This window comes from Amphiura filiformis, chromosome 17, assembly GCF_039555335.1.
Source record: "Amphiura filiformis chromosome 17, Afil_fr2py, whole genome shotgun sequence".
NCBI classification, from domain to species: Eukaryota; Metazoa; Echinodermata; class Ophiuroidea; order Amphilepidida; family Amphiuridae; genus Amphiura; species Amphiura filiformis.
This window is the reverse complement of record NC_092644.1, coordinates 48,541,874-48,559,613: the sequence shown is the minus strand read 5'-3', so window position 1 is coordinate 48,559,613 and position 17,740 is coordinate 48,541,874. Positions and strand designations below refer to the sequence as shown.

The 17,740-nt window shown below is 36.8% G+C and overlaps 1 protein-coding gene across 1 annotated transcript; it reads right to left on the bottom strand.

The window, feature by feature from the left end:
• Positions 1-1,033: 1,033 nt before the first annotated feature.
• LOC140137898 (LIM/homeobox protein Awh-like) lies at positions 1,034-17,740 on the bottom strand. The gene is made up of 6 exons (XM_072159704.1): positions 17,154-17,740; positions 14,806-15,005; positions 12,208-12,428; positions 4,157-4,335; positions 2,927-3,017; positions 1,034-1,480 (listed from the first exon to the last, which is right to left on the bottom strand). Exons 1-6 carry the CDS (start codon positions 17,499-17,501, stop codon positions 1,350-1,352), a joined length of 1,170 nt encoding a protein of 389 aa, XP_072015805.1. The 5' UTR covers positions 17,502-17,740; the 3' UTR covers positions 1,034-1,349.

Here is a 17,740-nt window from a genome sequence, read left to right as displayed (position 1 = left end):
TCTTGCCCACTGATTTGCACGAACACGTGGTCATTTACCATTGGGCCAGAACCCAGGTAAAGGTCCCAAAATTGCTGCGCATCTTTCTTTTAGCCCAAAAATGTTTGGGCCAAAAATAGGGTAGAATGTCTATAATCGCGGAAACAAAAAATAATATGCTCGTCCCCCACTAAATGTTGATGATTCCTCCGCCATGCACTGTCGATCTTATAGTGTAGGCTTATAGTGAAAACCAAAAGCAAACCACTTTCAGCGCACATGCCTTCCTCACGGGGGAGGGGCTACACATGTTGGCCCGGCCCAGGGCCCCAAAAATGTAAACCCGGCCCTGCATGCCTGCAATGATGAAGCTATCTCTTCGAAATGAGTCTTTTCAGAGCCATCGAAACATCAGTATGAAAGTGTTCCCTAGTTTATACCACTATTTTCAGAGCACCATCTTAGAAAGAGCAGTGCAATATATTTGATATTAGGCAAAGGAGCATCCCATTATACAAGAGGAACTCGCAAGATGTTTTTCCTAAAGAAGTCAGAGCTTATTCTGCATCTGACGAAAGCTTGGCAGTTTTTATACTTATCCGCAGGCCGACCATGACATTCCACCCACCCAATCCCACAATGCCCCTTAAACATAGAAACAATATCCACGAACAAACGTAATAAAATTCACTTGGTTAGCAAAAGGCCTACCGAATCAACGTTGTGATGCTAAACCAGTAATAAACTCGTTTGCTCTATAATAACATGATATATAATATTGCACGTCCCTTATAAAAGTTAACATCAAAATAATATCATCGTTGTTAATCAATGATAATACATCTCTTATTTACAACAAATAAAACTAATTTTGAACGACATAAAACTAAAATGATATGTTACAACTATGTTGTGATACTGTAAGCTAAATGCATCAGCGATAAACAAGATTCCGAACGAGATTGTCTGATCTCTATTCTTGAGCATAATGAATCAATCCTTTCCCGTGATCAGTCTACCACACTGACCGTTCATCTTTTTTTCTTTAAAAAAAATCATTTTCGTTACAATTTTGTTCAAAAAGTCTTTGACCAATCCAGAATCCCCGCTAAAAGAAGGATGCTGATGTTGCTGATATTACGGTGTAATATCATCACATAACACTGTGCGTCCTTGTTAATAATAATATGTTAAATAAATTCATCTGCATAATTATGTGATCTGTCTTGTGCTACAAAAGCTGATCAAATTATGATGGGTTCATTCCCGCTACTACACAAGTCCATCAGCTGCTAATTCCTCAGAAGTTCCAGCCGATTTAATGAGTGTGAAGAATTGTTTGGAATATGTGTAGTTTATGGAGTTGTACGTTAATGTGGCGAAAGTCTGACCGGTGATGGCGAAGATGGGACCAATGATCGAACCTCGTGGTACCCCCGTTGTCGGCAAGTGCAGTAAACGACGCCGCACTTTTTACATGGATCATGTGTGGATGGTGGGGCTGTGAATAAAAAGCACAAAGATGATTTTCGTTAATTTGGGTTTAGATTTTAGCTTCATTAAAAATATATGTTTATACTGGCTTGCTAATTCTATGACGTAGAATGTTACCTCGAAGAGGAATAATTTCCGGATAAATAACCATTTAATACACAGAAGTTTGCAATGCATTGTGGGACAGTTTTTGCAGTTTTGGGACACTTTGCCCTCTGACCTATTGGGAAAATTCAGAAAATTTGTTTTATGTGCATACAAAGTATAGGCCTAATCTAAAATGTTTTACAAGAATGAAAACAAACTCAAAAAACAATATTATTGAATAAATTAATTATTTAAATATTTTTAATGATAACATTATGATAATAATAAATTAATAAATAATAATTACAGCAATTTCCCAAAGTGTCCCAAAACTGCTCAAAAACAGGAAGTTACAATGGCGATTGGGCTTATTTGTCAAGTTCATTACCAAGAAAATTGATTGAATGAAGAAATGAAAGACAGAATAATGGAACTAAGGAAGGAAGGAAATAAAACTAAAGGAAGGAAAGATGGAAAGAAGAAAAAATAATGAATCAATTCGTAAATCAAACAATCTATCAATCTTGCAAATGGATCATTCAGTAAATCGATAGATCAATCAATAAATCGACAGATCAGTCAATCAATAAAACAAATAAACAATCAATCAAGCATTCAAACAAATGAAGCAGCAACCAGGTTTTATAGAACGGATGGTGAAATCAAACAGTACAAAACAAACTTATAGGATGAAAAATAACACGAAATTATATGAGATCTGAGATTGAGGGTTTAGGCCTATAATAATAAGCCTCGATTATATATACCCTGGCTGACGAACATTTGGGAAAGGTGAATAAATGCTGATGAACATTATTGTTTAAAGTGTTGATTAAGTGAGTAATCAGACATAGTACAATTCAATTCATTAGGTCGTTTTGATCGTGATTTGATATAAACAAGACTATAGATTGCATTGTTACCATGGTTACCATCTGTAACGTGAAAAGGAAATCTTGAGAACGATATTTAAAAAAGAAATGCATTGCGTGATAATTAATTAACTGCAAAACAATGACCAAATGAACAAACAACAAAATTAAACTCCCACGTCTTGCTTGGAGGGGTTGTTTACGACAAACGTATCCAAATATCTTTTTATATTTGTTTTATTTTTTATTTTTTGGCATATCATTATAGGTTAAAGATTTTCTAGCCGCTGTTACAAACAAAAAGTTCCTATACTCTTTCCCTCCTGTTGGATGCTGTCAGCCCTTATATTTAATATTTTTAGGCATTTTTGTACTTTTTAGCCCATTTTTGTCAAATTCCCCCCCCCCTGAAAGTTAACTTTCACTCCTTTGCCCACCTCTCTGAAAAAGTCCTGGTTACGCCACTGAATTGAAGTGCAAGACTCAGTACCTACCATTCCTGTTTGGCTCTCCTTTATCTTTTCCGTTAACTGTCTTCACGTTACTATATTTCTTCTGGCGAGCTCGAGAGTTTTGAAACCAAACCTGGTAAAAGAGAAAACCCAACAATTAATTAGTTGATATGTTACCATGGTTATTCATGTTAGGTTTACAGAAACTACACATAAAGGCTTCTTCTCGCCCTCACACCTGCACCTGATCTCTTTGTGCCCGCTGCCTTCTCTTTCTCCCGTGATCATTTCTCTATCTTGTTCATACCCCCCTTTCTCTCTCGACCCATCTCGTTCTCTCTCTTCACATTTTCTTTCGATTGTGCTATTCCAGTTCAAATCCACAAACGTCATTAGATACGACCTAAAGTCTGCACAAAAAGAAACTCAGCTGTTATAAATGCGCCTATAGCTTTAGATCTAATAATTGTTTCCACATTATTTCTACATAGAAAGAAGGATGATTTATTTACGCGCATTTTGATACCCCATTTGTCCAATTGTGTTCAATAGTAACAACACAGCAGCGTTTTAACGAAAAAATAACCGAATTAAAAAGTTGCAGCTACTTGTATTGCTTTGAAGTCAGCGCGAAGATAAATGGAGGGTTTTACGTGCCACTATGATTGCGTAATAACCATTGATCGCTGTAAACTGCAACTTTTTAATTCGGGTATTTTTCTTTAAAAGCACTGCTGTGTTGTTAATATTGAACAACATTTGACAAATGGGGTATCAAAATGCGCGTAAATAAACCATCCTTCTTTCTATGTAGAAATATTGTTGAAACAATTATTTGATCTGAAGCTATAGGCGTATTTATAACAGTTGAGTTTCTTTTTGTGCAGACTTTATATCCCACACATGGGTGTACATTAAAAATGGAGTCACATATTCAGGTAACCCTATTTGAAATGCACACGCCCTGTGTGAGAGATGAAGGTCATGCCTTTCGTAGGGGGTGTATGAATTTTAACTGGAATAGCTCATTTTGCTCTCTTTCTCTCTCTCCCCTCCACGTTCCTCTCTCTCCCCATCTCCCCGCTGTTTCTCTGTATTTCTCCCATTCTTTCTCCCCCTCTGTCTCCACATTTGATAACAAACAATCAACCCGCCCAATAAAAGGTGCCGGAATAACTTATTCTGCATGTTCAGTGGTCCAAAACAATATTGCCATAATGCCATGTGTTTATGTTTTTGAGGTAAATCACATAATTACACATTTTCCTTTACCTGGGTGACTCTCTTGGTGAGTCCAGTACCCCGTGCTATTCTTTCCAGATCTTGTCCATCTGGGTTCGAATCCAAGTTAAAATTAGCCTGTAGTATCTCAACCTGTTCCTCTGTGAACGTGGTTCGAATCCGTTTGGTTTTTATTGGGAAGTTACCGTCATGCCCACAGCTCGAGTCATCTGGAAGTAATGAAATTTCAACAACATTTATTTTAGCAAACTTTGTTGGTTTTATGGCTAAAAAATTATACGTTCACAATATTATTTTGCATTTCGACCTGCGGTAAATGACGAAATAATTGAAGCAAAAATCAGATATACCATCTGACATGCATGTCATGTAAAATGAGTAACTACACAAAGGCACTGCATGAAAACTTTTCAATTCATTATAATTATGGAAAAAAATCATAATGAGAGGCTTTAAAAACATGAATAAATCCTTTGAATTATAATATTGTCGCGTGCGCACCTGCCTATGTACTGATGTAGAGCTTCTGGCATAAAGACATCTTATGTGTAAGTGATAATCGCAATAAAGAGGTTTCATAAAGACATCTTATGTGTAGGTGATAATCGCGATAAAGAGGTTTCGCTCAGTCATAATAACATAATCTGTGCTTAACTATTAATGCAACATGTCATTTTCCGCACGTAAGATACATTGGCTTCCAACAGCGTCAAACTTAATCGATTTATGGCACGAGACCTATGAAATTATTATAAAAGTCAGCAGAAGACTATCACACTTTATTAAGTTATTTAATAATGAATATAGCTAAGTAGATATAATTATTGAATTATTGTACAGTACAAAGAAGAAAAAACACCAGCCAAAACTGTCTACATCATGCTGTTACTAACATATGCCTTGACATAGTTTAATGATTACGCATACTATGAATTTCTCTTGGTTCAGCAGCGCTTTGTTGATGACCATTTCTAAAGCCTTTTCAAAATAATGTCAAAAAAACCCCAAAAACTCAATGAATGACGGTGCGAGTTTTCCCTCTGATTAATGTATTCTTGTTGACCGGAGTATGAAAATTAAATTCGATGTACCATTCAAATGTAGGTGCAGAATTCAAGTTAGAGCATTCGGTTATAATAATAATGTTCCATGTACTTTTTAATGGTTTAAGGGATCTGGAATGAGCGTTTTAAGCGTTTCGACAGTATTTTTTGTGGGACATGAGAGCACATCAGACATATCGAATTGCATTCTGAATACGAAGAATGTCTTTCTGATATCAAATAATTTTCATTTTTGAAATTCACGATATAATACAAATTTTATGACAAATTATTAAAATTTGATATTTTTCACATTTTTGATATATAACAGTCCTCGAAGTAAATTTTATAAATCTAATCATATATTCTTAAAGTGTATGTAGCTGGGAGGAAAAGCCGACGATCAATTGAAAATTTTGACCTTTCATATTGAAGATATGGATTTTTTCCCAAAAAGACCTAATTTTTTTTTGGTGTTTTGGGAAAAAAAATCCATATCTTCAATACGAAAGGTCAAAATTTTCAATTGACCGTCGGCTTTTCATCCTACCTACATACACTTCAAGTATAAATCATCAGATTTATAAAGTTTACTTCGAGTACTGTTAAATATCAAAATATCAATTTTAATGATTTGCCATAAAATGTGTATTACATTGCGAATTTCAAAAATCAAAATTATTTGATATCAGAAGGACATTCTTCGTATTCAGAATGCAATTCGATATCTCTGATGTGCTCTAATGTCCCACAATAAATACTGTCCAAACGTTCATACCCCACCCCTTAACAAATTGATTGAAATATTTCTCTATTATAGCCTACAGGGTTAATTAAGGTTAAACAAAGTGTTGAAGGGCTTTACCTCCAGAAAAAATATATTATTACCTTATACGTAAGAAAATATGTCTACTTATCATGTGAAATAAAAAAATCCGGAAAAAATTGTGTGAAAATGTGTTTTTAGCCTATTTTTTAGCTGTTATCAAGCACTATTATTCGATTTGTTTACAAGCGCCAAGCAACTGTCGTCTGGGAGAGTGATTGACATCTTTATTATTAGAGAAGAATGGAATCTGTATAGTTCATGAATATTCATGTAGTATTTACACAACCTGTATCCCAGCCATTTTTGCCTAGTTATCGTAATCGTTCATATAAGACGCCCATATGATCCATGGTGTTAAACTGATATTCAACAACTTTATATCTCTCGATCTTTGCGATCCGAAATATTGAATTTCAACTTTAGGCACATCTCTAGCAAGGTAATAAATACCTGTCACAAATAGAGGTCTTGAAATGTTACTTGCAACGTTAAAAATGTGAATAGAGAACAAATCGGGTTCAAACATGCTTCAAAAATATGAAGGTAATTGTCAACGCCTACTACCAGAATAGCCGGAAGAGGGCAGACTTCATAAGGGAGTGTTCATATATTTTAGTGGGGGACAAAGAATTTGGAACTTATTTCGGGAAATTTCCTGGGTTTTTGGTGTTTTTTTTTAATTTTATCTTCCTGTTCGGGTGTTTCGGTTGGCACATTTTCGGGGCATTTTCATGGAGTTTACAGGAGTTTTTCGTGGTTTCTCTGTAGCTGCCGTGTGTACTTTTCCCCACGTACAGGGTATAAATCCTGGGTATAAATAAATAAATGAATAATAACATATAAAAAAAGAATCTGGAACTTCAACGTCAAAAAACAAGACAAATTGTACCCTGCTAAAAATATCAACCCATATCCTCTCTGAGAATAAAAATAATAAGACTCCAACCTCACCTGCAAAAAAATATTTTTTCGGGGGATAATTTGGGATAAGTTCGGGCATATTTTATTGCGACAATTTTCAAAATCTATAAGGTGAAATGTGTCGTGGGGACTGGGTGCGGCAGATTTGGGGTGCATTTTCAGCCATTTAGTTTAGACTCTGTTGTATTTTTAGCCATGATTTTATTGACCCTCAGTGTCATGAAAATTAGGTTCAAGAAGGGTATTTTCAATAATTTTCTCGAAAAAGTAAATATTTGCGAAAACTTTCAGTCCAAAAGTTGATACAATTTTGGGTCTGTTTTCTTCAAATTTGGTTTAAAATCGTACCGTAGTTTTTCGGAGTCACAGCCTCACATCCTTACCCAAACCAGCTTGAGAAGGTTCCCCGGGTGTGTGCAAATTTGTAATTTATAGGCCTACACTCGTTATTTAAGCCTAAAATCAAAGTGTTAATACCATTAACACTGCCATGGCCCGTTTTGTCGTGATGACTGGCTTCCAAAATGTAGGCCTATTTCAAATTATAAATCTGGTCCCGCTAGAGGTGTGTTTTTACCCGCGGAGGTCTCTCCCTCGGGTTCGTGGATGTGCCACAGTTTTGGGGTAGGCCTACCTTTTCAACGACTATGATGGGTGGGTTTACAGCGAAGACCAACTTTTGGGCGCATTTTGGCAAAAGTGCCCTTAGAAAAAGCGTCAAATTAGGCCAAATTTTGATGACTTTGATCCCCGCGGTACAAATGTTTTGAAGAGACCCGCCCGAGGTGTTTTTATTTAAAAAAATGGTCGGGCCTGCTAAAAAACCTCCCGGAATCAAGCATGGGTAGGCCTACCAAAATGCCTTGAGACCCCCCCCCCCCAACCCAGCGCCGGGACCTACATGACATGATATTCTCCGCGAGTCCACCAGAAAATATAAAAATACAACATTTTGATAGGCCTACTATATTTGTCTGTATAAAGAGCTAGGCGTACCGGGATTTGCCGACTCAATGTTCATTTTGAACCATTAATATTTGAGCCACGGCGCTCGGGAATGTGAAAAGCGGGGGGGGGGAGAGAGCAACAAATTATTCAGGACGATGCGTGAGATTTTACTCATTTTCCAGCTTTTTGCGTGAGATTTATTACGTAGGCGTGAGATTATACTACCTTGGCGTGAGACCGTGAGAAAGTGACCCAATGCGTGAGACTCACGGCCAATGCGTGAGAGTTGACAGCCCTGCTTGTAGGCCTACCGCGTATGTCTACCGTGATGACAGTAGCGTAGCTGCCGGGGGGGGGGGCAATTGCAAAAATTGCCTATTTGGGCCCCCCCCCTAGTGCAAGGAAAAAAGAGGGAAAGGGGGGGGAGAAAGAGGAAAAAGAGAGAGAGAGGGTGAGAGGAGGGGCAGAGAGATGGGGAATCCAAACGATATGCAATACAGCTCAATAGGCCTACCATATACGATTATGATAAGCCTGGCAAAACTTGTCTATTTGGGCCCCCCCCCCAGTGGGAAATTTGGTGGATATTTGGGCCCCTCCCCATAGGGCCTACAGTCTTGCCCCTCCTGGAAAAAATCCCAGCTACGCCGCTGCGTGATGATGTTGCAAACTTGCGGAAGTTCATTCATAAATTTCCCATTTCCACTCGACAACAACAGACCAGCACGCAGCGCGCAGTAGCTAATCCCCGAGCTAATCAGAGACATGTGCGTTTCTCTTTCAACAGAAAATAATGTGACCATGTGACTGACACGATGTACGCTTCAAATAATTATGCTCTCGGCGTCAAAAGTATGATAATGGAAAAAATTTATAATGAACACTCCCTTATTTAGCCACACCTTTCTCGTGTTGCCTGGTATATCAGCAAAATCCTACACTATCGCCTTCCCTTGGTAAAATCCCTGATAAAAACTCGTGATATTGAAATTGAATTTCAGCGCCAGAACTTCCGTCATTCTAGCATCATGGATGGATAGGCTATGCAGTGGCGCCGCTAGGGGGGGCAGTATTTCCCCAATATTTTTTCTTTCTCATCCAGTTTTTAGGCAAAATCCCCACAATTATGTAATTTTCCACTTTTTGCGGCAATTTCAAGTGCAATAAGTGCCCCCGTCTCAAATTCACTTCCCCCCGGGCCCCATGCCCGGAAAAAAATTCTGGTTCCGCCACTACGGGTATGGCCATAGCGTCCCCCCCCCCCGTTGCCCTTGGTTATGCTGGACGTATGAGAAATTTAGAGCGTATTCCGCCAATTTTAGAAATTTTAAAGGTAGGCCTATATACAGTGTAGGCATGTATATAGCCTATAGAAAAACGGATCACAGTCAAATAAAATATAAAAATCGTAGGCCCAATAATTTTACTAATGGCATTTATTGAGCTGCTCACTTCTTGAAAATCCTATGGTTTAATATTGATATTATATAATTGAGCTCCTTGTCAAGCTCCTCAGTAGGCCTACACATAGGAGAGTGACTGAGCTCCCGCTATTTTCAGAAATGAAGGCCTGGCCTATTAAATGAATAATTAGGATTGAGGCAGCCTTTTGTTTCATTTTACAGAACTTTTTAATCCCCAAAATTAGTGGGTTTTTTAATGGGGAGTAGGCTTTTAAAACGAAATTCAAATTTGGCAATATTTTCCATTGCTTAATGAATTGATCTGCGTGAAAATGCCTAAACATGTGGCCAGAGCGGATGACTGGTATAAAAATCTTAACTTGTGAGAAAGGACGTAGGCCTATGGGGTTGTATGAGGCTGTGGTGTGACGAAATGCCCCTTTAATGTGTGCAAAGTCATTCTTCCTTTCGACCTGCCAAAATCAGTAATTTTATTCCCTCCCCCGGCCCCGGCTTGCCAAAAAATTGCTTTCTCGAAAGGCTGTGCAATCAGTACCGGTATTAGCCTACTAATTATAAGCCAAAATTTCCAAGCGACTCGCTAAAAATCGCTTGCCTCCCGTCTCGGCCAGCCGAAAATCGCTTGTCCGCACCCCCTGGACTGCCAAATTTTTGTGGCCCCTCCCCTTGGCCTGCCAAAATGCCCCATCCCTTTGCATATAGCCTATATATAGGCATATGCCAATTTTTTGGGATCCCCAATTTCCATACCCATACCCATACCTTAAATGGATTTCTAAATATCTACCTGTTGCAAGCGCAGCATTGGCGCTGGATTTTAAGCTAGAAAATACCTAAATATTTTAAAATCCAAACTCGGCAACACCACTTGCCCTCGGCAACACCACTTGGCAAATACAGCCCGTCGTAACAATGTCGTACGTAAACATGTGTTTTAAAAAGAAATGAGAGTGTCACTTCTGTCCAAAAAATTTCGAATTTTGGCCTTGAGCAGCGACAATCAGAGGTAAGAAAAACACAGTATGACGCAGCTTGAAATATAGAATCACTATATCAATTTTGAAGTGTGTACTTCAAAGCACAAGCCGAAACGAGGTGACATGGTTCGAAAAAAAAATTGATTTCGCTGTATCTTTTTATCGCGAAACTAGACAATTTGGCAGCAGCGAGTCGGAAAAATAGCAAATATCTCAATTTTCTGCTATCGAAATGAAAATTTAAATAGCACCTGCATGCAGAAGAGGGTTTATAGAAATAATGTAGGTCAGAATTTTGTCTATGAAATCTTGCACGGAATTATTATTACTGGTTACAAAACGACATACAAGTGGAGGCCATTTTACTTCAAATTCGGCCAACATTTTAAGCTTACATAAAAAATCGAGACAACCAATATCAAGAATGAATATGCACATTCTTTTATTGACTTGTTTGTAATGTGCGTCGAAGTTCCCAACAAAATCGCCACTTCCAATGAGAAATTATGGCCGTGTTCCCAAAAATCTTGATGCTCCGGATATTGAAAAAATTTGAAATGTTTGAAAAGTACATTTCATTTTGAGCCAAGTGGAAAATTCAAGCATAATAATGACCCTTACACTTTCAGCTTTTAGACGTAGTTTGCGTTTTCTCTCTCCGATATTTATTTCCAGAAATAGATAAGTTTAAAGGGGCTACGTGCATCCCATTTTGCTTCTGAAAATGGCAAAATTGTGTATAACCTTAACGCCGATATCTACATGCTGAGAATATCAGCTTAATTGAATCAGCTTAAAACTCTTGAATTAAAAATGAGCAATTTTCACTAGACTATCCCGTAGTCCACTTGCCCATTGTGCATACTCTGGATATTGTATTTAAACAAGAATTTAAGCTTAAAACTCTTGATTTAATTAATGTGTGCACAATTGATAGATTTTCACATCTGATCTTTTCAGTCATCCTACTCCCTCTGTTTGTTAGCTTCCCATTTTAACCTAGAATTTCGCGATTAATAAACTGGCAGATTCTAAAATCAGAATTGTTCAGTATTGAAGTGCCAATACAATTATGACATTATGATATGTTGCATTCAATAATATAAGCCTACGTAGCTACGTACACTTTACTTTTACTGTCACTAATATAATTATATAAACTTTTTCATAACAATTTTATACTAGTATTTTGATGTAATAAATATCAGTATAATTTTGAGTTCAACTGAATGCTTTCATCATGATTAACATTAATAACATGCTTTTATTTATCAAAAATCGACTATGGCATAGTCTAACTTTTCACTGATTTGCGCAATGTGATTTGCCCAGTGATTTGTTATAATTATGGTTAATTTTGGTCCACAAAAACGTTATTTCCTTGCTTTTCAATCAAGTATCTTTTTTTAAACCATAACAGAACGCATGAGCTCGCATGGTTGAAGCAAGATCAGTACCGATGATGCATGCATGGTGCGCTTGACCATTGACGACACGTACGTGCTATCTTCAGTAGATAGCGCGAGTTCCGACATGAGCAATATAACGTTTAACATGTTTGGCGGATGGTTAAGCATACGTCCGTTGGCAAATGTGCTTTTCTGAAATATCATAACATTTCTATAGCACAACAAAAAGTTTGTAAATGTCATCGGTTCCTAAGTCATGGATCAAAGCATTTATATAACATTTATCTATAGCAAATTTTATTAACATGCCCTACGTATGTTTATTGATAAAAAAAACTCTGCATTTTTGTACATACAGGAAAATCATCCTAAATCGGAATGTCGATGCTGTTCTTTTTTCTTTATCCATAAATAGAGGTCGAGTGAAAGAGTGTATACATATAAGGGCTGTTATGTGCCTTTATTTTGGAATTATATTACAAGAATGAAATTCCTCAATACCGTATATATACCAATAGGCATTAACTCACCATCAACTTCTGTTCCCTCCAACGGATTAGTCATTTCAAGATAGTGGGTTTTACAGACCACTTTATGGTCCACCATGGCGAATTCTTCTCCTGTAGAAAGCTGGCGATTACAGCTATCACATGCGAAACAGGCTAGATGAAACACGGCACCCTTGGCTTTCCGTACCCAATCCGTTGACTGGATTGTACGAGTGCATGCCGAACACTTTACGCCAAATTGTCTAATAAAAAGAGAGAAAAACAAACGTTTTTATTTAAAAAAAGAAGAAGAATAACAAAACAATAACAAACAAAAACAAACACATAAAATAATTGTGATACCAATATTGCTTTTGTTCCTACAATCATGTTATCAACCTTTGACCAGGTCAAACTTATGGGTGTATGACAAAGACATTATTATATAAATTCATAAAGGCGCAAAAGCATATAATTTCATTTGTTAATTTGTATAATGTTCCTTTATTTCCCTGGACCTGTTCTTTTATTCATAATCTTGTGGTTTTTATCTAATGCTTGACGGGATTTTATCTTTTTATTCAGCGAATTTTCAAACTTTACCCGAAACATTCATTTTTTCTACAAATATCAATACGATGGCTATTTCGTTCAGTGGAATTCCATGAACAAAACAATGATATCATCGCTTGATTCTCTGTTTGATTTAATAAAGATTCGATCATAAAAAGAATGGAAAATATTGTTTGGTTTCTTCCAGTTCATTAACAGTCACATTCTCTTCGGCATGTCTATAAGCGGTTCGTTAAACTAACATTTACAAATAAACTTGCTCGCGCGCATGATGCGACCGTCGGACGGATGAAACGCGTATCACAAGAAACTGTAAAATATTTGATTACATCTCTTGAAGTGTGTGATCATTTCATCTTGAAATTGAATCAAATTTGAATCAAAATCGAATCGAAAATAAATGATCAACATCTTGTGGTTTGATAGTGACATTAATTCGGCGGGTTTTCCGCTAGATTTAAGACTTTCTTTGCCCTTTTATTTTGTCCTATCGAGGAAAAAATACTTTGTTTCTAGAAATTGTCACCATGGTCACCATTCATTTTTATAAGCTTGAAATAGCACAAGGAAAACTATACTTGGCTAAGGCTTTGATTCGGACAAATATAACTAAAATAAGAAAAGATAGGATTTTAGGCTCATTTTCAAAACTTGCATTCCCAGCAAAAAACAAAATGTTTGTACGTAACGAGATTTAAGTGTAATGCGGAAAAGATTACCAGAAAACGTTTAAATATCGGGTTATAAAGGTATACCGTTTTAATAACATAAAAAGGTGGCTAAAAACATAAAATAGCTTGTTTTTCTACAAAAAAAGGGCAAAAAAGCACTAGCACATAGCTTTTTTTCAAAAATGTTTGAGAGCCAATCCTTTTTTTGGGCCTTTAAACGGTCGGTCCTAGCGAAAACACACTCGGTCCCTTGTATGACCAGAGACTCACTGTGCCAAAGACGGGCTTAAACTTAAAAGTTTTATCTCAGATACCATATCTTTTGAACTACATACACACCTACTCTCTAAATGTAAAAGAGTGAAAAACTCACTCCCCAAAAGAGTGATTCACCTATAAGACCACTCAAAAAAGAGTGAAATTTGTTTTTTAACTTTAAAACCACTCAAAATAGAGTGAAAACCACTCTAAAAGAGTGAATGTTAACTCTTTCAAGGAGTTCAATGAAGGACAACTCGCAAAATGTGTTATCCTTCATTTAACTCCTTGAACGAGTTGAAATTCACTCTTTTAGAGTGGTTTTCACTCTATTTTGAGTGGTTTGAAAGTTAAAAACACATTTCACTCTTTTTTTTTTTTTTTTTTTTGTTATTTACTCTTTTGGTGTGTGAGTTTTTCACTCTTTTACATTTAGAGAGTATGAAAGACATGAACCCGGGACATGAACTTAATCTTCCAAGCTCCTCCACACATGTTCAAACGGGGTTACGATAATATGGGGTATTGAATGACCCATTGATAAAATCAAACTTTTGAGTTATCATTTACGTGGTTGCTACTGCAATTTATGGTATTTCCACCTGATTGAAGCATGTTTTCGCATTGTCATCTCTTGTGATGCATACCTTCGCCTTAATTAGTGAATTGAATCTGAACATTCTAACTTTTACAAAATTGACAGTATGTGAAATTAAATCATGAACATTATGTTTGGTCACTTAATAAATTGTATCATCAATCAAAAGTTTGGAATTTATGTATAGGCCTAGCTGAGAGATAATTCCATCATCACTGTAGTTGTCTTCAGTAATATCCGTATTCAGAATAAAAATTCCCTTTTAAAGGGAATGACTACGCACTATACCATGTGGGAAACTTTACAATGAACACTGCAGAAAAAACACGAAGCTATAACGCTTATAGGTGTTGCCAACGGCGGGTATAGTTAGCTAAACATTAAAGAGTCGACAACAAAGTTCGGTATACGGGTTTATAGTACAAAAAAAGCCTATCATAATTTTATTTCACTGCAAATTCAGTTCAGAAATAAACTTTTTCGTAGATATCTATTAATACCATAAAAATAGGTTGCTAGAATCAAGAAAACCCCTCTTACCTGGCATAACACATCTTGCAGTAGACCCTGTCATCCTTCATATAGCATGTCATCTCCTCTAAGTTTTGACCCATATTGCCGTTACACGTTGAGCAGTATAAGCAGTTTACATGCCAACTCATGCCAGGGCCAACCTTTAGTAGGTACTTGTCGATTATGGTAGTACCACAACCGTTGCACATCTCACAACTTTCGTTGCTCTGAGGAAGGGAAAAATAGTCGAAAACTATTATTAACGCATGACCGTCATGACGCCAATTTACAAGTTGTTAAAAACTCTAGGTTGGGGACTTTTTTATAGGTCGGTACCCCGGTCGGGAGTAACTCGGGACTGGGACACGGGACCTTCAGGTTAGGGCACATATATGTGATAGCAGGGCGCACGAAGCATGCCTAAACTAGAATTCCCATATAAAATTGTGAATGAATTGGTGGAAGTTAGCGAAATGGTGCTCTAAATTGACGAGTGATCATTATTCATAAGGACTGACGTCGGCGATGAACGATTATCAATATTTTGGCGGGTAAACATCCTTGATTTAACTAAAATGTGGGTATTGGTATATTTTATTCTTCGAAAAATTCGGGTTGTTTTGCTTTCACGAACGTGCTTAAAATCGATACAAACACTTAGTGATGTATTAAGTGTTCTTAACTTCATTATCGAAAATATAAAATGATGCCTACTTGCGGCTTTCAGGGACTTTTTCTCGATTTACGATATTCATGTCTTGTCTGTGCAGAAGAAAATTCAAGCAAAAAATAATTCTGATTAATTTTCGTAACATTCCCTGTTAGCAAGTCCCAAATAGAATAAAATTACTAAATTTGTTTAAAGGCCCATTCAGTGATTTGCTCATCCAGACGATCGTAAAAATCATCAAAATTCAGATTTTGGTACCTTTGTCATTGTCATATAGATGTGCTATTGTGCTAACATAGCCTGCGAGTGGTTCAGCCAAAAGCTGTTAAGACAAAATAAGACATTTTACACGAATCTGTAATTTAGATACTGACAGTATCTAAATTAGCTACATGTATTTGAATGGGGCTTCAACTTCGTCAGTACTGCTAGTTTCTTTGTTTTTTGCCAAATTTGTCATTTCAAAAATACCAAATGACAATTTGAATGACTTATCCTTCACTGTTAAGCAATAAACAATTTAATTTTTTTTACTCTTGCGCTGGGATCACTGAAAGGGTCTTTAAGTCTTTAGAATGTATGTGGAGACCTGATTGGAAAAGGTTAGTATGAACTAGAAGTACACTTCCAAGTCGGAGAGGAAACTGGTGTAATCGCATAACTTCGTATACGTATTGCACGGACAGTGTATAAACTGCACGCATTTTGCACAACGTTGTCTTACCAGATTCAGCGATGAGTCGATGACTTTCACCATGGAAATAGTAGGCCTACTATTTCCATGGTTTCACTAATATTCTATTCAGATGATTCAAGCATGTACGGTAAATATTTTGTTGGTATTTGATGTCCGAGTCTGAGTGATGATGACGATGATGGTAATGGTAAAAAAATCAGGTAATGGTAAAAAAATCAGGGAATGATAGATTAATCCTAATCCTAAACTCCAATCTTAATCTATTAATCTTAAACTTTATATGAATTATACTATGGTGCGGTGGGGGAAGTAATTGGCCAAACGAGAACTGTACAGAGATTGAGTGGACTTGAAATTGCATAATCATGCACTTCGTTTATTTGTGTAGGTCTACTTTGGTTTGTGTAGGGGTGTGTAGGCTACAAGCAAATAAACAAGTGGGCTTCGATCAGATGGGGAAAGCGAAAGATACACTCTACATGTAGAGTGCGGAAATTACTGTGTATTTGACAGCTTATTAAGTCACACGTGTAAATTATTTTGAAATAATAACCGTAAAGATTTGTTTATGTATTTGTATGGTCCCAAGTATAATGGGCCTGCGGAGTTCATTCTTGGAATTTAGGCACCTATCTGTCTTTCAGTGTTGATTTGTTTGTTCTCAAATAGTTATTATTTCGTGTCTTTATCATTGTCTCCCAGTAAACACAAAAATGTTCTTAAAACATGTATTCAACGCGTGTTAATAACATTTAAATGTCGGGTTATATAAAGGTCATGAAAACTAAAAATGTTATTGTAGAGCATTTTGGGCAAACAATTTTGTAATATATTTGGTCAAGATTTAAATAACATTCTGTTTATTTGTCCTCAAATATTTTTCGGATTAATGTTATTAAAACGCGTTACATGCTTACCCTATATAACATGACATTTTCTGTAACACATTTAATTTAGTGTTTGCTGGGCTGTTAGTTTTTTTGACTAGAATGCATAAAATGCACTTACCGACATGTTACTACCATCGTCAAAATCCCTCTTAACAGCAGTTAGGGGTTCTCTATTTCCATCAGGGCTCCCTGCGCTAGACCAAGACGATGGACTTACGCTTCCATCTGATCTCGCCGTGTGGTGACTAACCGTAGTTAAAGGCGTAAAATGCCGCTTCAGATGCTCCTTGATTGGACCTCGAGGTTCTTGCTTAATAACGCGGACCCCTTCAGGAGGGTAATCTGTTCCGTCTTGCAATTTATCCTCATGACACCGGTAGTTGTATTCCGAAAAAGAATCTGTAATTTGTGTGTTGCCGCCACTGTTATGTTCAAAGTTTTTGCTGTAAGGTGCGTACCTCATCATGAAGAATGAATTATGTCCAGTGAGTGTAAAATTATGAAAATATATGATGATGGTGGTGAGATGGATGATGATCACGATGTTGACTGGTATAATAATAGTGGTGGATCATCAAAAATATCTGTGGTTGCGAATTTCGTGGTATAGTGTCCAGTGTCCTCGTAAAAATGATCGAACTGTCACTAATGTTGTTTTGCTACTAACATGCTCAATGGATTAGAAAATGGGACTAAACGCAGATC